This window comes from Camelus dromedarius, chromosome 12 (genome assembly GCF_036321535.1).
Source record: "Camelus dromedarius isolate mCamDro1 chromosome 12, mCamDro1.pat, whole genome shotgun sequence".
Classification (NCBI taxonomy): Eukaryota; Metazoa; Chordata; class Mammalia; order Artiodactyla; family Camelidae; genus Camelus; species Camelus dromedarius.
Window position 1 is genome coordinate 19,840,094 of NC_087447.1, and position 21,338 is coordinate 19,861,431.

The 21,338-nt window shown below is 40.9% G+C and overlaps 1 protein-coding gene across 9 annotated transcripts in view; it reads left to right on the forward strand.

The window, feature by feature from the left end:
- LRRC4C (leucine rich repeat containing 4C) overlaps window positions 1–21,134 on the forward strand; it is a 1,085,469-nt gene extending 1,064,335 nt beyond the window's left edge. For all 9 annotated transcript variants that reach the window (XM_064492434.1, XM_064492435.1, XM_064492432.1 and 6 more), the window contains one exon: window positions 18,242–21,134. In XM_064492434.1, the coding sequence (XP_064348504.1) occupies window positions 18,284–20,206 (1,923 nt within the window). In that variant the 5' untranslated portion in view covers window positions 18,242–18,283 and the 3' untranslated portion in view covers window positions 20,207–21,134. The remainder of the gene's footprint in view (window positions 1–18,241) is intronic.
- Window positions 21,135–21,338: the final 204 nt, after the last annotated feature.

Sequence of the window (21,338 nt, forward strand, 5' to 3'; positions counted from 1 at the left end):
TTTGCAGAGCAATATGCCTTGGTGGTGTTGGTTACAAAAAAGGGATGGAGTGAGGAAAAAAAAATGCAAAAGAAGCCAGATGTCAGTCAAACATGTTGGTACCTAGTGAATTCAGAAAAGAGTAGACAACTAGGAAGAGAGTGTGACGGACACAATTGCTGGAGAGAGTGATAGTTACTCTCCCGTCCCACGCACGTGTCCACCTGCACACACGTGTATTCACGACTAAACAGAACGAACATTAATGTGTAATCATTATATGGCTTCAAAAGGCTCATGCTAGGAGATAAAAAGTTAGCTCTACCTTTTTTTTTTGTTGTGTGCTTACGCTTGCCTTCTTACTAGAATATTCATTCTGCGTTGTCTTTAAAAGAATCCCTTTAAGCCCCTTTCTCCATTTGGTGAGTGTTAGTTTAGTTAAAGCTAAATAAAGTAATCCCAAAGCCACTTAGCTAGGTGCTTCAGAACCAGGAGGACTTCACGATGTGCTCAAAGCACAGGGACAGGTAACAGCCCCACCGGACACCCCTCAGTGTTGTGGAATTCCCTCCGCTTCAGGACTCCTCACGTGTGTTACGTGACACGCGGTACGGTTGCCAAATGAATCTCTTTCTTATTTCTTAGATGAAAGTGAGTTACAACTAGAAATTTTAATATTTTTTCTTTCATGTCCTGATAGATCATCCTGGTAACTTTAGGGTTAAGGAGAGTGTGTAAGAAAATGTATTTCTCTACAGGCTCGAGAGCAGGGTCAACAAACTTTTTCTATAGGGGGCCAAAGAGTAGGTATTGTGGCTTTGCAAGCCACGGAGTCTGTCACCATTGCACAGCTGTGCCCTTTCATGTGCACAGCCATAGGAAATACACACACCCATGGCTCCAGCAGCGTTCCGATAAAACTTTATTGACAAAAACAAATGGTGAACCAAACTTTGCCTGGGGGCAGTTGCTTGCTACTGATCTTAGAGCTTTGCCTACCTGTCCATCCACCTTCTGCTTCTGCTCACATGGCAGCTACAGCTTAAACGGTGGGACTGGGAAGTGTAGGAGTGACAACCATATCACCGTTTCTCTCATTTTGTGCATTTTACTTTTTGTCTTAGTTGTTTTTGATTAAACTTAATCTTCCCAGTATTCCTTTGGCACAGGAGGAGCACGTAGTCTGTCTTCACTTTCCAGAAGGGCACAGAAAGTTTCAGTGGTTTGCATCAGTGTCACCCAGCATCTATAATATTCATATTGGAATATGACTGTGAGCCTTGTGGTTTCTTTAATTGGATCATCCTTCCTAAAATGCATTCTTTAGGGAATAAAGAAAGATGGTGGGAGAGGTAAACAAGAAGTAATTTTCATTATCTAAACAAAGAAAAAATAGGCGTTAATGCGTGGCTTAACCAGGGACATACCCAGGCTTCCCTACTTTGTTATCCCATTAAGATTCCATAGTGGATCTAGTTCTTTTTTGCTTTTTGTGTCTACTGCTTTTTTTCATGGCATATTTTTGGAAATGATGCATTGTAGGCAAATGAATACAGGAGAATACAGGGAGTGCTTGTTTTGCACAGTACTGTGTTAACTGAAGCGGGTTCATTTTGGAACCGAGTCCTCATTTTGCAAGGTTCCATGGTAACTGAGAGAAAATCTGTTAGAAAAGAACTGTACAAAAAAGAGGACTTGGTTTCGATATGCATAGCCTATGGTTAACAAGGCACCGAGCAAAACGAGGACTGCCTTGAGTAAATAAATGAGAATCCAGCTTCCAAGTGGCTGCATTTGCCATGTAATTCCCCCTTTTGTGGTCATTAGGGGGAAACAAAGAAATCACTGATTACAGTCATTTCCATTATCTGACATGTCATCACCAAGGTCTCCTCATGATGCAATGTTAACTGTGTTGAGGTTACTTGAAACCGGTTCCAGTTCCAATTAGGAGGCCATCCCTGCTATCTGAGTTCTGATTAAATGACGTTGCCTGGAAATCACAGAAAAGTCTACTCTGTTTCCTCCCCTTGCTCAGCTCTCACAAACACAGACTCAATTAAAGAGTTTCCTTATCAGGTTTTTGTGGGTCATTTTGGTGAATTTATTGAACTCTTAAGTCATGCTGAAAACTGGAAGGCGGTGGCCCTGAGATCTTCAGTGAGAGCCAGGACTAGATGCGTGGGACTTGCTCTGACGTTTTAGATTGACCGAAATACACAGGAGGGAAAGCAGCCGCGATGGCTCGGGAATCCAGGGAGCCTGTGACGTGTGAAGGAAGTCTCACCAAGTGAAAAATCGCAGACCAGCGGGAGGAGGATCATGCGGTCTTGTCCACCTATATTTTAGGTACAAAGCAGAGCTTGGTCCAGGCCTTCATTATTTCAGACCTCAGTTATTGAAATAATTTTATAGTTAACCGTGAGACCTTGCAGTCCACTCTTTCCTCTCCATACTCCATATTGTTGCAAATTTGCTTTTCTTTAAATACTCTTTTCATTGTCCTGTTCCCTTCCAGCAAAAGGAGAAAAATCAAGTCCCTACAGCCCATCTTATGACCCTAATACAGAATTTAAATTTCCTTTGTCTATTTTTCATGATCAGGTGTCATCTTCCTTACCTACCTTCCCCCACTGGTTTCCAGTATGTGTTCCTGGTAGAATCAGGTTGTGCCTCTCTTTGCTCCTTGCTCATGCTCACTGCCATGCGTTTCCCACCCACCACATGCCTGTTTTGCAACCATCTCTTTCTTCTCTCTCTCTCTTCTCTCTGGAGTATGTGTTTTCTATTACGTGTTCCTGCACCACACTGTGCATTCCCCCTAGCTCGCTCTGCTGTATTCTGGTTCCCTGTTTACTTGTTTAAGAATCCCACTGCACGGGGAGATTCTTGACGCCAGACGCTTGGCCCTGGGTGTCAAGAACTGAAGACTCTGCTTGACACTCGGTAAGCACTCAGCAAATATTACTGAAGGAATGTTTTTCTCTCTCTTGGAATGCCAGGCCTTTTGCTTATCCAAATGTACACGTGCTACTTAATCTCATGTCCACATCGCCTTCGTGGAATCCTTACAATTTATTGGTTGCCTCTGAACACCAGCCTACTTGGAATTATCCACACAGTCACATATACATTCACTCAAGATAACACACTGGCATTGGCGTGGGACCATTATTTGTGTTAGGGATGTCTTAGCCCAGCGTTTCAAAGAATCAGCGTTAAGCAGTTACAGAGTGGAACAAGTTCCTTTGTAGGTAAATTTCATACAGTTGTTGGTGAACATACTTAAAATCATATATTATTAGAGCTGAAATGACCTTAAAGATTCTCTTTCCCAGCATCCTACTATAAAATGAGCCCCAGACATCCATCCATCTATCTATCTATCTATCTATCTATCTATCTATCTATCTATCTATCTATCTATCTGTCTCTCTATGTATCTCCTTCCTAAAGATTAACGAGCAGTTGGGAGTTGGCTATCAGCTCCTCCCAGCTAGTCATCAACCCAAAGGAAGCATGGTCATTAACTGCATGATCAACTTTTTAAAATCAAATCCTTCTCTACTTACCTTGCCAAGGACTTACGTTTAAGAAGGGCTTTTTAGATTTTCCAAAGCTTCTTTAATTACTTGCCCTTCATTAACCTGGACAGAAAATATATATAAATATTAATGTACATATATAAGTATATATAAAAGGACCGATGTTAGCCCCTGTGGACTGACAGGAGAAAGTCATGAGGAGAAAAAAATAATTTTTCATATTTTGATTAAACATTTCGAGACCTCCACTCTCTTTTATTTGCTTTCTTTTTAATCCCCTTTTCAAAATGAAAGTCTAGAGAGAATCATTCTATTGTACATCCTGAGAGGCCAAAATACTTGTCCAGTTTTTGTGATTTAACTTCCTCCAACATTATATTTTTTTGAAGGGGGATTCTTTTTGGGGTTTTGGTTAATGGAATATTTTTTCTCTCATTCCTGTTATACAGTTGATCTTCACTAATAATAATAAACATGCTATGTATTTTCTCCTTTGGCATCAGTCATGATCACCCCAAATATTCTAAGAGATAGAAAAACATTAACAATTCAGCTACACTATCTCAGTGCATTTTCCTCTGAGGAATAAACTATGGCAAAATGAAGGAAAATTCTGGAGCAGAGAAGTCCCCATTTCCTTTTGGTTGAGGAAGCTCAGGGCCCCCACTTCACCATGCAGCATCCTGAGTCTTACACTGACACAAGTTCCTTAAAGAAATGACAGCATGTGACAAACTGTCCCCCGAGTACCAATGTTTCAGGTATGTGACAAGGATCATTACCACCAAGGAAGACTGCATTCCAAGACCTTTCCCAATGGACATTTGTCTTGAAGAATTTACTCAAGACCTGGGTCTAGTCCTTGGCTTTTTACCCTCAGAAGTGCAATTTTGGTAGCTCATCATACGGGGGTTGTAGTCACACTCACTAAACACATAAGAAATGGATATGTAGAAGAGAATGCCAATTTGCTAAATTATAGTTAGAACTCTAACAGATCCTTCAAGTACTTCAGTCTGTCAAAGCTTTCCATGTAGAACTTAAACTTTTTTGGAATCCTAAATCTCTTTGCAAATGTGATGATAAAACCAATGAATAATCTTACTACAAAAATACACAATCACATTTATACAAAAATTTGCACATAATTTTAAGAGATTCACAAATGGTTTGAAATCCATTTATGAATGTCTTAGGAGCCCATGGACTGAGCTATGTGTTTTCATGGAAAAGAAAATTATAATTAAATAAGGTGGTGGTTAAGAAATCAAACAAAGAAATCATGATTATATGATTCAAATTGCTTTAGCATCAGATTATAATAGTCTGATGTATCAGTCGTTCTCCATAATTGTGATGCAGGAAAAATGGATATAGGGTGTGAGGTGGGCCATGTCCCAGGTCTCAGCTGAGTCACTGGGATGTGCTCTGCCAAGTGTGGGTCCTTGGCTTAGCACAGGAAAGAAGAATTCAAGAGCGAGCCACAGTTGAGTAAAGGTAGATTTATTTAGAGAGATACATACTGCATAGAGTATAGACTGTTTCAAAAGGCAAAAGAAAGGCCAGGAAGTGGGGGGTTGGGTGCTCAGATTAGAGTGAAAGTAGTTACACACTCCGTAGACAGAGTGTGGGCATCTCTGAAGATGAGGGAGCAACAAGCGGCCACAAGGCGCGGTGCTGCCAATTTTTATGGACTCAGTAGCTCCACGCCTACAATTGGGAGGACTATTCCAGCTACCCTGAGGAGGGGGCTGGGATTCCCAGGAACTGGGCCACGGCCTACTCTTTGACCTTCTGTGGTTAGCCTTGGGACTGTCGTGGTGTCTGTGGACATGTTATTTATCATGCTAATATGTTACAGTGAGCACACATGAAACTCAAGCTCCACTAGAAGTCAAATCTTCCACCATCTTAATCCTCAAGGTCTACTGGGGTTGAATCTTCTGCCATCTTGGTATTAGCTGTTGTCATTCCTTGAATGGCTGTGCCCTGCCCCCTTCCCTCCTGTCTCAATTGGACTTTAGCTGTCACCAGGGCTGGACAAACAATAATAAAAACAACAACAAACGTTCATATAGTGTTGATGACACACCGGGCACTGTTCTAAATCCTTCCTTATATATATTAACTCGTAGTGTCCTCACAGTTAAAGGGTACATAAGGCAAAGTATCCAGCCTATAGGTACTTTTACAAATGCAGAATACACACATTTGAATCTCTGATTTTTAAAAGAGTCTCCGTATTTCATTAGGGCTCCCTAAGTAGTTGGTAATCTACACCGTCCCACCTTTTCTTGAGCCCATTTATTTTTCCTTCCTTCTTTCCTTTCTCCCTCCCTTCCTTCTTGCCTTCCTTCCTTCTGCCTGCCTGCCTCCCTCCATTCCCCACTCCTTTCCTTCTCCCTGTCTCTCTCTCTCTCTCATTTAATACACAGATATTTCGTATATACCATGAGCCCAGTACTTGGATGTGTTATTTAGGATACAGCTTATTGCCAGTAAGGATAGGTTCTTAATCTAACCTGTTGTTTTCAGTCATCCTTTTATGTGCTGATTTTTGGTCATCTACTTCTTCACAGTGTTAATTTCTTTATAAGGGATTTTTTGTTTGTATTTTGGTCGAGGTTGGGAGGGCAAGAAGTTATGATTAAGCATCCTCTTAACCATTTTCACTAAGTTTTATACCATTTTTATTTTTGGGGTTCACATGTGGATCTTATCAATAGACCTTGATAAAATTAACTGATCACCCTGGCTCCTGACCATGAATTGAATCGTGGACTACTTTCAGTAATGCAATTCAGCAAATATTTCCTGAATGCCTAGACATCATCCGGTTTCTGCCTTTAAGAAGCTCATGACTAAATAGGTTGAATGCATTGCCAAACATTTGCTTTCAAACACAGATGTGATAGATGCTGTAGTCTTGGCATTACAGATACTTGGGGAAGGATGGATGGATTAATCCTGGCCAGTAAAACCCAGGAGGATCTAGTAGAAACGGGCCGTTGTAAAATTGGCTCTGAAGTTGGCTACAATTTTGAAAGAAAAATCAGGGTAGGACATTCCAGGGCATGGGAAAAACAGGAGCAAGGCTCTGAAGAGGAGCAGTAGGGAATATATTTTTAGACCCAGAAACAGACTGCAGCCTAGACTGCACTTGGAGAACAGTGGGCGATGAGCCTGGGGAAAGCAGCGTGGCTCACATCACGGAGTGGCTCACATGTCACACCAAGGCAGGCGCTTTCAAGAGGGCACATTTGCCCCCCAGGGGACATTTGGTAATATCCAGAGACACTCTAGATTGTCACAAGTGGGGGTGCTACTGGCATCTCGTGGGTAGAGGATGTACAAGAGTTAGGCTTTCTTCTGTCATCACTGGGGAACTGCTGTTGGGTTGTGGTTTCTGCGACTTTTATTATGGAGGTCCTTGTGTGTTGTCACGCTAAGTGTGCAAAATGTTACTCTGAAAATCTCCCTTAGGTATAATATAAAAAGAAAAGAACAATTTTGGAGATAAGGAATAGCATGTATTAATCGTTTGGTGGATCCTGAATCTGAGAAAAAAAGAAAGACCGAAAAAGCAAAAGGGGAGAGGGGAAGTTCTCATGCATCCGTTAGGGCGCCAGACTTAAAAATATTAGTGCAAAAGAGGATGCAGGCATTGTTACAAACAGGCACATTTCCGATCATTGGAACAGTCTGATTTCATTTCCTGCAGAATGAAATATCAAGCAGTGTATAGATCTTGAGGTTTTAAGTTTTTTTCCCCTTGGTTATGCATTTCACTAAACCAACACAGCAAGCAGCTATCGTAAAAATGAAAACCTATGCCCGGACACCTCAAACCCCACCCTTTCATTTGAGAAATCAAGTAGTCATCTATATTTCATCTCTTCATAAATAATCAACCTCAAAAAGTGAGCATGATCAAAAGGATTCATAAACAGCCCAAAGCTTCGTAGCATGGATGCTTGTCTCCTGCATCATGTGAGGCCAAACAAGCAGGGAAGAACAAATTAATTTTATTTTTAGCCTTCCCAAGCGTTCGGCTGTGTTTCTAGGTCTGCTTTTCTAACACGAAGTAGATCTGGCTTTTTGTTGCTGAGACAAAGTCGGAGCTGCTGCCGCCTATCCCAGTCCCTTGCCTAATCCATCTTGTTCCTTTGGATCGTGGCAGAAGAATTAGGAGATGTTTTTCACCCAAGGATTTTCTAATTAATGTTTCCAATGTGTTCTAGAAGCAGGAATGTAATGGTCAAGAGGCTCTTCCATTTTAAAGAAGATTTGAAAATGATTTGACTTTCTGCCTGTAAGAATTCTTGCTCTCTGCGCTCAGTGGTCTGAGCTAATGGAGCGACCTGAAAGCTCAAACTTCCCTGGTTCTGAAGGACACGCAGGTGCCATGAGCAGCAAATCATGAAAACAACTTAATGCATCATCTACATTGGAATTTTCAAGGGAATCATGTTATTTTAGGCACATACAGCAGAGGGCATTGTCTGGCCAAACTTAAAACAGGGATGTTATCAACAGTAATACAGAGAAAGAAATGGGGAAGATTTCCCCTGGAAACACACACACACACACACACACACACACACAAAGCCAAAGAGAGCAAGGAGACATTGAAATGACCTTTATATTGCTTTATTGTCTCCAGTTTTTCTTTGAACAAAGGACTTCGAGGAAAATAACTAAAAACCAGACAAGCATCTTTCCAGAAATTAGTGAAGTTTCTGCTATGTGAGTTGGATCTACTAGATATAAAAGAGTGAGGAAATATGATATTATTTAGGTCCTCAGTGAGTTTATAGCCTTGACTATCTACACACTGCTTTTGTCTGCTTGAACACCCATTCATTCGTTTGTGCACTTAACAAATGTTACATGAGTATTTCTCTGGGAGAAGATCACTAGGGTTGATAAGATGTTCCTCCAAGGAACTGAATGTTCTATGCAGATAGGACAGGCTCTAAGAAAATATACATGGACATATGTGAGGAAAGTGTCAAATTAGAAGTACAGTGATGAAAAATTTAAGATAGTAACTTAATTGACAATGATGGAGTAACTGCTTTAGGCTGGGTGATCAAGAAAGAATTTTCTGAGAAGGTAAAATTTAAACGGAATCTTGAATGACCAGAAAAATCAACCATCTAAAAATCAAAGGACACGTGTTGCAGGCAGAGAGAACCTTAGTGCAAAGGCTTGGAGTATTTGAGGAACAAAGGTAATTCAATATGATTGAAGAGAGAAGGGAAATAAGAGAAGTTGAGGATAGGGGAGGATAGGCAAATATCAGATAATCATGTGTTGGTGGCCAAAACAATTTGCGTTTTGTTCTGAAAGAGTATGAAGCTAGTAGAAGCATTTTCAATTGAAGAATGACATGAATATGTTTATGCTTTTAAACTTCACTCTAAATGTCGAATGAAGAATTAATTGTGGTAAGGCCATTGCAAAAGGCGAGAACGGATAAGAGGGTATTTCAGTGGTTCGGGTGAGAAGCGAAGATGATTGCGTCCAGAGAAGGACAATGAGGAAAAGTAGACCAATCCAGTTGTATTTTAATAGTAAAGTCAGAAGTCAGATGAACAGGGTTGTGCAGAATGTAAACAGAGAAAAGGAATAGTCAAGGGGGACCTTACGTTTTTGCCTTGAGCAGTTGGATGCGTGGTAATGGCATTTTTGAAGGGGGAGGGACAGGTTCAGGAATTTTCTTTCAGTATATGCTACACCATTTAATTCATGTCATTCTCTCAATGTCTGTTAATGTTATCATCACTTCCATTTAGGGAAAGTGCAGCTCAGAGGAGGCCAGTTTACCAAAGGTTGAAGAGTAGTACTTAACCAAGCCTCTAACCCATCTCACTTTCACTCTAAATCTGGTTTTTGTTCCACTAGGTTTGGCTAATATAGATTGAGTGTCTTTCTATGCTTTCAACGTGGTTTCAAGTTGGAAAGTGCAGTATATGTCATCAAGGAACCAAAAACAAATATGTGTTTAGTAGTCCTTTGTGTATCATTTACAGTGTGGACATGCGTAGCACCAGAGATCAAAGATGCATCTTTCCTTATTCGTGTACCAGAGTTTCCAAAGTGATACCCTGCCCCCTCTGTATGACCTGGTATTTTCTCATGTGACCACATACAGAAGCTAATTTTGCCTTCGTTGGTGTTTCATGCTCTACAGGATTTCAACTAGGGCTGATTAATTGGAAGCTACACACATCTCAGTAGTTAGGTAATCAGATTGAAGATCGGTTCCTTGCAGTTCTAAAGTAAAAAAGGGATGTTGATTACTGAAGTCATCCGACTTTTCCATCAACAACTCGTCACTCCCATTTCTTTTATGTACAAGGGCGGAGCCTTCCTAAAGTAATGCTCTCACCAATGCCCTTTCCTGTTCAAGAGCTTGGAGTCTCTCCCGAAGTTTCTTTCACAAAGCAAATCCAAACTCTCCTACCAGCCATGCAGTACACCTCATCTGTGCCAGCTTCACCATCTAAATGCTACAATACAAGCCTTCTGCTTCTAGTAAGTCAGTTTTCTTTTATTTCACACCCCTACTCCTCTGCTTTTCCGAGGCACCTCTTACCTCCTCCACCACCACCCTGCCTCAGTGCAAGTCTATATCCCCTTAAGGACCTACAGAAAATCCCAAATCCTCTTCTTAAAACTTTCTCTGATTATCTATGACTTCTGAAAACATTTTGTGGCATTTAAATATTGAATAGATTGATTTACATGAATACCTAGATGCATATATGCACACATTTTATTCTTCAGCGTTATCGATGCATTTTTATTATAGCACCAGCAAGATTGTAAAGTTCTAGAAGTCATGGTCACCTTTGCTCTTTTGTATCCCTTATTATACTTTCCAGAACTTAGCAACATGTTGGCCACATAGCTTGTTTTGTTTTGTTTTGTTTCTTGCTTTTCTTTTTTTAATACATTGTTGTCTACACTCAATGCTTTTTTTTTTTTTTTCTTAAATCTAATGATATTGCAATCCTGTCACCTCTAAACACTGAACATGGATTCTTTTACTATAAAGTCGGGTAAGTCTTCTAGAAAAAATGAAAACACGGACCCAGGGTTTTGTTTTTTTTTTCCTTTATATCTCAATTTTTAAAAATCCCAACATTTTGTAGGAACGTTGCAAGATCAGTGTGTGTGGTCAAAGAGCCTCCTGGTGACTTGACAGGTTGAGTGCCTGGGTCACAGCCATTCAACTGTTGTATTATTTCCATTACATTTGCCTTGAGGGTCCGCCCTGGGCATATTTACAAAATTTCTCTTTCTCTGAAAAATCTGCAGAGCCACATATTCCTGCATAAGGAGTTGGAAAGCTCAACAGATTTGCAAAATTGGGTTTCAAGTGGGGGGAGAGAAAAAAAAAAAAAAGAACTCTATTGAAATATTTGTAAGATAAATTTGATTTAGAAGGGAGGGTGAGCTAGCTTTGATAATAGTGTTATTCAATTTGTTGTTTTTTTCCTTTTCCTGTGTGGGCTAGCACTCTTTAAAATTTAAAAAGCTATCCAGAGAAATGATTACAATAGAAAGGCTTCTTAGCGAGGTGGGGGTAAGCCTCACCTCCTTTCTTATAAGCACCTTGTGTTGCCTCAGCTTGCTTTGTTCTCTTTGGTAGGTCTCAAATTTATAATGGTGTAAGAAATCTGAACTTTTCTGCTGTCTTATTTGTCTTTTCTTTGCTGTTGGTTTGGGGAAGTGGGAGACAGTGAGAGAGAGAAGGAGAGAGAGGGAGGAAGACTAATATGAAAGTATCAGAGTAGGTTTGGCTGTAAGTAAACAGAAGAATAATGAACTCTATATGGTAAGGAATTGACCACTTTACATAATAATAAAATACAGAGGAAAAGCCATTTCAGGAGTCATTAATTGAGCTGCTTATCACAATATTGAGAATGCAGATTTTCCCCCTCTTCACATTTTTTCCTTCCTAAGCATATCAGCTTTGTCCTCAGGCTGCCTCGCCTCTTGGCCACAAGATGGCTGCAGCAACTCCAGGCATCAAACGCCCAACATTATCCAGGAAAAGAATAAAGAACAACTCCTTCCCCATGTTTTTCTTCATATTAGTGGGAGAACAAAAAATTCCCAGCACCCCCTCAGCTGAAGTCTCCTCTCATCTCATTGACCAAACTGTGTCACATGTCAAGACCTAACCAATCTCTGGCAATAGGCATGGTGCAACCAATGTTTGTTTAGACAAGAATTTAGCAAATTGTACTCCAAAGGTTAGCCCACAATCTGTTTTTGTGTGTGTGCCCTGGAAGCTCAGATTCTTTTGGAAATTTTAAATAGTTGAAAAAAAATTTTAAGAATATTTTGAGACATATGAAAATTACATAAATTCAAATTTCAGTGTCCATAAATGGTTTAACTGGAACATAGCCATGCACTTTTATTTACCTCTTATCTATAGCAACTTTCAAGCTACAGTGGCGACGTAGAGTAGTTGCAACAGGAGACCATCTGGCTGTAAAGCCTAAACTATTTACTATCTGGCCCTTTACAGAAAAAGTTTGCCTAGTCCTAACTTAAGCCAAATTCTATTCATCCATTAATACTGAGTCAGCCTTTCCCAAAGCAGATAATATAGTTTTGTGATTTGGGGGAGGGGGAGATGAGAGGGACTTTTTCTGAACAAAATTTTCTAGGAAAAGAGTAAGGATGTTAAGTAGGCAACAAATAAATAAATATATGTATGTATTATCTATATCCATGTATTTATATAGCGAGAAAGGCTGCAGGAGAAAGAGAAAAAGAGATTGAAGTTCAAGTATATTTTAAGTGAATAACCCATCTTTGGTTTTATTTAAAAAAAAAATGATTATGAAAAATGTAACCAGCACAATCTGTTGTTGAGACCGAGCTGAGCTTTTTGCTTACTAAGGGAAGGCCCCATCCCACCGAAGTCCAGGAGCGTCGGTGTGTGGAGTGGTGAAGATTAAGCCAGAATTTATTGAGAACTGGAAGTTTGATTTTTAGGGGGATTTTTTAAGGTGGGAACTTGATTAGGATCCGGTAAAAATTATGATACAGCAGTCCAGGGTTGCCACGTGAGGCAAAAGAGTCAAAGAAGCTTAGAGCAGGCTGCCATGAATGCTTTCCATGAAAGAGCTGATGGGTCTTTGGGCAAGTTATTATAAGGACAATGAACCTATTTGCTTTGGCAGGAGAGCCCAGAAGAAGATAGAGACGCTAATAAAGACAATGGAAGGGCAGAGTCATGTTGCTGTTGGTAGTAAGGTATGGTCTGAGATCTCAGTGTCCATTCCGAGTGTGGGGTTAATGGCGTTGCTTCTCAATGTTTAGGGAGGTTTGTTGCAGATCCTTATGAGTATGACTGTGTGGTCTGTTGAGATGGGAGGAGTGACTGCGGTTAACTAAATTTATCTTTTTCCCACCTCACTTGCAAACAAGTTCCATTGTCCTGACATAGTGTATGCTGACTTAGCAATGATCCTGTACTAAATACAGCATCCCCACCAGCTACTCTGCCTCATGCAGTTTCCTCTGCGTCCCTTGGAGCACTGACGCATGGGTAAGGCAAGAAGAAAGGTCTGTCGACAAAGTCAGGCTATCCTCTGGGACAAGGCTAAAAGTATTATGGTTTAATTCAAAACCCACACAGATCCATTTGTAAATAAAGGCTGTGAGATGACATCGTAATGGATAGTGCATACCTTTAAATTGATTTCCTTTTGATGTGATAAAAACATCTTCTGAAGGAGATGTTGAAACGTGGCTTTTGCAGTAAAGTAACATAATTTAGATTTTAAAATAGAAAACCTTTTGTTGGTAGTAGTTTATTCGATTCAGCGCATGTACCAAGCTTTATTTGCTGCAGGTTATAAATTAGCTTTGAACCAGCTATAATTCGTAAATCATTACTTACGACTGATTTATAGGAAGTCTTATTAATTGCACCAGCAAAAAGACCTTGAAGTAAGCAAAAAGTAAATGATAAAATAACCTGGGGACTGAAAAATGGGAGGCACACATACTATACAAGAGCAATGTATATACTATTTGTGTATGTTTTACTGATAGTATGTTTCTGATCATTTCAGTAAATCCTTACCACAACTTTGAATAATAGGGGTTAGTGTTATTCCTATCTATCAGAGGAAGAAGCTGAGTGTCCATTCACTTTATTTTTAATATGTATTAAATATTTATTATAAATTACTATTAGCCAGTGACTGTCTACATTATGTGACAGTGCTAACGAAACCCTTTTTGAGTAGGCAGCAATGTTGTTTCCCTTGTACAGACAGAGAAGGTGAATCACAGAGAGGTGAAGTCACTTTCCCAACTGCAGGGTCATGGAGATTCAAGCAGGCGTATAACTTCAGGAAGTCTTCATCACAGTCGTCTCTCTTGACCAGGGGACACGGCTGCCTTTGTTGTTTCCTATTTTAAAGGGAAAACAATAGCAAATGGCAGAGTAAGTGTTACCCCAGAAGGAAAGGAAACAGACCTCAGTTCTTGTCATACTCAAAAGATAAGATTACAGATGGGAGACGGACAGTGTTGTGTCGCGAAAGATTTTAAAGGATTTATTTAGGAAAAGAAAGTACACCTCCGAGAAGGGGAGGTGGGCTGATCCAAGGGGGAAAGCAGGGGTCTTTGTCTCCCCTTTCTCTTACACCCACACTGAGAGGTGGTCTCTTGATTGATTGACAGCTCTTGCCCCTGGAATGCTAAGTCATGGTCGGCCCCTTTGTGCATGTCCTTATCCACGGTGTACACAGAAAAAAACAACCCTCCCCCTGGTGGGGGGTGGGGGAAGCTAAACTGCAACGTTAATTATATTACAATGAGCACTGGGGCCTGTCCAGTCAAGTCCTTCTTGCTACCCAGCAGTGGTGGCTGTTGGATTTTAACCAGTATTTTGCTGACACTCATTTAGAAGAGGTACAGCCCCTTTATGCTGGAGGCAGGCACACGACCATCTTCCAGATCATCCTCCCTCTCCACCTGTCTGCCCAGTGCCCCCCTTTATCTAACTACCTAACATAAGGACTCAACTCTTTCACATTTGTGCTATTTCCAGTCAACCACTTATTTTGTCCTGGGCTGCCAGAGACCCGAGGGTTCCAGAGGGAGTCATGGGCTGGGAAGTGGGAGGAGGAATGATGGAGCAGGGCCCTAGGACCCCAACCCTAAAAAAATGGGTCAGTTACTGCATTAAGATTTTATGTGCCATTATTTTTTCTTTTTCCTTTTTCTTTCTTAAATTTAAAAAAAAAATGTGTTTTGGGGAGAAGGGAGTATATAAACAAAAAAACACTAAATCACATGAATGAAAAATTTTCAGTGATCATGATCACTGACAATTTAAATAGCATTCTACCTAAAATGGAAATATCCAAGGGTTTTTAAAGTCATGTTTAAATTCACAATGAACGATAACTCCTAACTCAGGAGAAGTCTCCCAACCACATTGTTGTGGTCTGAATGATTGCAGTGGCTTCTGGGACAGAGGGGCTGTCCTACTTGCCTGGAATCTAGCCCTGGGATGATGAGGGCAGAGGGACAGTGGCCCAAGAGTAAGAGCCCCTGAGAACCTGATACCGACAGTGGTTGGGGTACAGGCTTCAGACTGATTAATTTGAATATGGAAGGCCTGCCTGTGGGCCAGTCCTTTACTGTCTCCAGGAATCTCCAGGATCAGGAAGCAAAATATCAGAAAGTACAGAAAATAAAAAGCATGATTAATGCATTGTACACATCACTACACACATGCAAAGTGTTGGAATTAGGTATTAACTGTTTCGCACATTTTCAACAGTCTTTTTATTTAGTTCCTACAACATGACAGGTACCGTGTTGTCAGTAGGCTAAAAAGAGACCCTGAGACATGGCTTCAGTCCTCAGGAAGCTCACAGCTGGTGCCGGAAACAGACCCAGGGACAGTCATGGTACTGGATGGTGTGAAAGTCAGCCCAGAGCTGCTAAAGCCCTGAGGAAGGAAGCAAATTGGTTTGCCGCCAAAGAAAAAGTAACAACTTAGAAGGTACTGGTAAAGTTCCTTTGCTGCCATAGGGAAGGAGACAAAAACCAGCCTCTGAAGCCAGAAAGCAATCAATGACTTTAAACCTCATCTTCTTGAGACTCAAGTCCCTTTCTGCAGTTCTGTGACTGTGGGGATATGTTAAGGGTTGCCAATGGCAGATGCCTTTTCCTAGTAAAGCATCTTCTTCTATTATTGGAAAAGAGCCTCTTCTCCGTCTTGTGTACCCAATGAAAATGTAATTGTTCACAAATGCTAATTTGCACTGAGAACTTCACTACAGGTAGCAGGGTTATGTCCTGAAGAGGAGACAGCCGTTCTCTCCTCAAGACCGTGGAGGGTGGGCATGGAAGTGATGGCCAAGAGGCTCCCCATGTCTCTGGCATTGATTTCTCTCCAAAGCTCACTTGGAGCAACTGGAAGATCTTCCTAATTTGTCTCCTTGCTGCCGGTTTTCTCCAAAGCTTTTCTACCTCCCGTATTGGTCTAACATGACCATTCTTAAAAACAAAGCTGATGGCAGCATTTCTTTCTATAAACGAAACGTGTCACCTACAGAATAAAATGAGAGCTCTTAAGTTTGACATACCCATCTCTCCAGTCTGGACCCGATCTCTTCCCAGCTTCTTTCTCGTTCTTTTCCCTAGGCCTTCCATTCTCCTGCCACGGGGAACTTTTGATGGTTCCTTGGTGTTACTAGCATCCTTCCTGTGTTCGTGACTTGTCTCAGGCTGGTCCCTCCACTCTTCTTTCCTTTCTTAACCGACTTCGTCTACAAAATCTACATCAGATGACCCTCCTCTTTGAAAATCCCTGATTTGCCAGCATAGATTGGGTGGCTCTGACTTCAGTACCCTTGTGCCAGTGTGGTTTGGCCTCATAGCAATTACTGCTCTTCATCTATTTGCCCATCTGTCTCACCTTTTGAATTTTAATTCCCTCAAGGATGAGCATTATACTCTTTTACCTTTGTATGTCCAGTACTTAGCAAAATGTCTGGCTAAGGGAAACAACAAAACAATAATAGTAAGAATAATAATACCTAACATCTAACATTGTTGAGTTCTTTGCATAAGGAAGGCATTTTTCTAAGCTCTTTATGAATGGTAACTAATTTTATTCTCACACCAACACTAAAGGTTATGTAATATTCTCATTCCCATTTTGTAAGTGAGACAGGATAAGTAACCTGCCCAAGGTGACACATATAAATGCTAAATTATTGCCTTAGTGACTTTTTGAATTGGATGTGGTGACCCTCTACCTTTTCTAAAAGTTTCTAAGAGATTCATCAAAGAGGCACTGTTTATTGAGATGAGAAATTTGGGCGAAGTCATTACACAGGTGCTCAATCCACGAATCCATGATGAACCAGTTGAGTGGGGCATATATTGGGTAATACAAGCTTCTTTGGCATTCCCTTTGTGCTGGAAGAGATGCAGAAAATGAGTTGTTTTATTTCCCTTCCCACAAATCTTCTCAAAATCACTAAGAGTAGGCACATGATACATACAATAATCCTCTTACACTAAGATTCTTTTTTGTAAATAAACATTGTGTTTCATGGAACATGATTTAATTTGTGGTATGTCTGCCTATAGGTAGCAGTTGACCATGTTATCATGAGTTTTTGTATAGGAGAATCTCTAGAAATTTATGTATATTTGTGCATGTCACTATTTTGGCATATTTTCACAGGTACCCTATGTTAAGTCGCCAGTGTTTACAGCTGAGTTTGCCCCCAGAGGGAAGGTATTTTAACAAAAATAATTGTGAGAAATATTTTGCTTTTGCCATCATTCTTGCAGAAGCTTTTTCATGGAGTGTTTGAGATCAGATGTCCTGAACCAATAAGATGAACGTCTGAGCCCTGGCTCTGTACTTACTAACCATGTGACTTCATACATGTTTCTTCTCCTATGATTAAATTTCTTTATCTTGAAAGTGGAGGCTCTAACAGTTCCTTCCTCAGAGGACTGCTGTAAAGATAAGAAATGGGGAGAGTATGCAGCCTGTGCATTTGCAAAGGACCCCAGATTCAGACGGGCCCATGCTTGGCTTAATGCTCTGTTGTAACTGATTTGAAATTCTCAATGATTTTTAACAAGGCACCCCACGTTCCCATTTTGCATTGAGCCCTGCAATTTTGTCACCATTCTTGGATAGGATTGTTTGTGAAGTCTGGCCTCTGGTGCCTAGCACAAAGACTAACCCTCAGTAAAAATGTCAGATATTCATCATTTTGCAAGAGAGTTTTTTGTTTATTGGATATAGCCCCCCAATTTTATTCTCTGAACTTTTTCAGTCTGGTCTGGACATTGAACCTGATGGTGGGGTACATCTCCGATGTCCCTGTGCATTCAGGTCACATGTGGTTGGGAAACAGCACAGTGAGGCCCTCAACCTCATTCTTCCATTTCTCCATGATTTCACATCTGATGGAATGTGGGCTGTGGATGGCTGCAAACTCAAAGTACAAAAACACTTCTCCATAAACAGGAGCCACATCACTCAATAAAGTACGTTAGATTTGTTGTTTTCTTAGTCTGAGAAATGATGGCTTTAGCTGATCCACTCTCTCACTGACAGTGACTCCAGAAAGACACATGGTGGAGATCTAATACTCTTTTTCTTTTTTTTTTTCACTCTTATTGTATTGCAGACTATTTGAACTCCAGAAGGACCAACACCAGATAAATTATGAATGTTGAACAAGATGACCTTACATCCACAGCAGATAATGATAGGTCCTAGGTTTAACAGGGCCTTATTTGACCCCCTGCTTGTGGTGCTGCTGGCTCTTCAACTTCTTGTGGTGGCCGGTCTGGTGCGGGCTCAAACCTGCCCTTCAGTCTGCTCCTGCAGCAACCAGTTCAGCAAAGTGATTTGCGTCCGGAAAAACCTACGTGAGGTTCCAGATGGCATCTCCACCAACACTCGGCTGCTGAACCTCCATGAGAACCAAATCCAGATCATCAAAGTGAACAGCTTCAAACACTTGAGGCACCTGGAAATCCTACAGTTGAGTAGGAATCACATTAGAACAATTGAAATTGGGGCCTTCAATGGTCTGGCAAACCTCAACACGCTGGAACTCTTTGACAATCGTCTTACCACCATCCCGAATGGAGCTTTTGTTTATCTGTCTAAACTGAAGGAGCTCTGGCTGCGAAACAACCCCATTGAAAGCATCCCTTCTTATGCTTTTAACAGAATCCCTTCTTTGCGCCGACTAGACTTAGGGGAACTGAAAAGGCTTTCGTACATCTCAGAAGGTGCCTTTGAAGGTCTGTCCAACTTGCGGTATTTGAACCTTGCCATGTGCAACCTCCGAGAAATCCCTAACCTCACACCACTCATAAAACTAGATGAGTTGGATCTTTCTGGGAATCATCTGTCTGCCATCAGGCCTGGCTCTTTCCAGGGGTTGATGCACCTTCAAAAACTGTGGATGATCCAGTCCCAGATTCAAGTGATTGAACGGAATGCCTTTGATAACCTTCAGTCACTGGTGGAGATCAACCTGGCACACAACAATCTAACATTACTGCCTCATGACCTCTTCACACCCTTGCATCATCTAGAGCGGATACACTTACATCACAACCCCTGGAACTGTAACTGTGACATCCTGTGGCTCAGCTGGTGGATAAAAGACATGGCCCCCTCCAACACCGCTTGTTGTGCCCGGTGTAACACTCCTCCCAGTCTGAAAGGGAGGTACATTGGCGAGCTTGACCAGAATTATTTCACATGCTACGCTCCTGTGATTGTGGAGCCACCAGCGGACCTCAATGTCACTGAAGGCATGGCAGCTGAGCTGAAATGTCGGGCCTCCACGTCCCTGACCTCCGTATCTTGGATTACTCCAAATGGAACAGTCATGACGCACGGGGCGTACAAAGTGCGGATAGCCGTGCTCAGTGATGGCACGTTAAACTTCACGAACGTAACCGTGCAAGATACAGGCATGTATACCTGTATGGTGAGTAATTCTGTTGGGAATGCCACCGCTTCAGCCACCTTGAATGTTACTGCAGCAACCACCACCCCCTTCTCTTACTTTTCAACCGTCACTGTAGAGACCATGGAACCTTCTCAGGATGAGGCGCGGACCACAGATACTAACGTGGGTCCCACTCCAGTGATCGACTGGGAGACCACCAACGTGACCACCTCTCTCACGCCACAGAGCACAAGGTCCACGGAGAAAACATTCACCATCCCCGTGACTGATATGAACAGCGGGATCCCAGGAATTGATGAGGTCATGAAGACTACCAAAATCATCATTGGCTGTTTTGTGGCCATCACACTCATGGCTGCAGTGATGCTGGTCATTTTCTACAAGATGAGGAAGCAGCACCACCGGCAGAACCATCACGCCCCGACAAGGACTGTGGAAATCATCAATGTGGATGATGAGATTACAGGAGACACACCCATGGAAAGCCACCTGCCCATGCCTGCCATTGAGCATGAGCACCTCAATCACTATAACTCCTACAAATCTCCCTTCAACCACACAACAACAGTTAACACAATAAATTCAATACACAGTTCAGTGCATGAACCGTTATTGATCCGAATGAACTCTAAAGACAATGTACAAGAGACTCAAATCTAAAACATTTACAGTTACAGGAAAAAAAAATCAGAAAAAAAAGAGACAGTTTATTAAAAAAATGACACAAATGACTGGGCTAAATCTACTGTTTCAAAAAAAAGTGTCTTTACAAAAAAAAACAAAAAAAGAAAAGAAATTTATTTATTAAAAATTCTATTGTGATCTAAAGCAGACAAAATGATGTGTATTCCTCAGAACCTGTTTTTGCTGCACTTACTTATTGTTTTCCCACATCTCATCCCTGCCTTCCCCAACTGCCATATTTTTCATAGGAGATCTCAATTCCCTAAAGAACTGGTCTAGGAAATTTTGTAAGAATTCTGTTACACTTTGAGATTTTTATGGTGAATTCTAGTGGTGAGATCCAGTCTATTTGTCTGTCTTTCTTTTTTTTTTTTTTCTCTTTTCTTTTCTCCCTCTCATGCCCTTACGAAGTAGTCCAATGGGGAATGCAATATTAGGAATAGATTTTTAAGAGAGAGCAAGGAAAAAATGCAAGATCTTATATTTTTCATGTAATGACCTGTTCTGTATTTATGAGGAGGACCACTGAATGGAAAAGAAAAGGAAAAAAAAAAAAAATAAGCAAACAACAGATTAATTTACATATGAGCATCTATAAAACCCATGATCTTTTCAACAAATCTAGAACCAGAATTTGTAGTTCAAAAGCTAAACGTAAGATTATAAATAAAATATTGTTGGTTTTTCTGTACCTGGACACAGCTCATTTGTAGTCTGGCTCAAATGTGAGGAACTTGAAGGTAATCAGATTTCCTACTTTCTAAGATGATACTACAATATTCTTCAGTCACAACACCAGTCTCTACAGGGTCCTATTCCATTAGTTGACTTGACTTTTCAATCTATTGTCAAGGATGCTCTAGTGTTCTTTTCCTTCTCATTAGGGTCACCCTTTGTAGAATGCTCAGATTAAAAAATAATGATTTTGTGAAGTAAATTCCACTTGAAAGAAAGTTTCAGTATAACTTATTCTCTGTCTCCTAAATAAAATTCTGCTGACTAGACGACGTACAACCACAGGATGCAAAGGTATTCTAAATTATCCAAGTTGAAAAATCATTTTTGGTGCTGAGTGTTAGCAAATTCAGTTCAAATCAACAGTAATCAT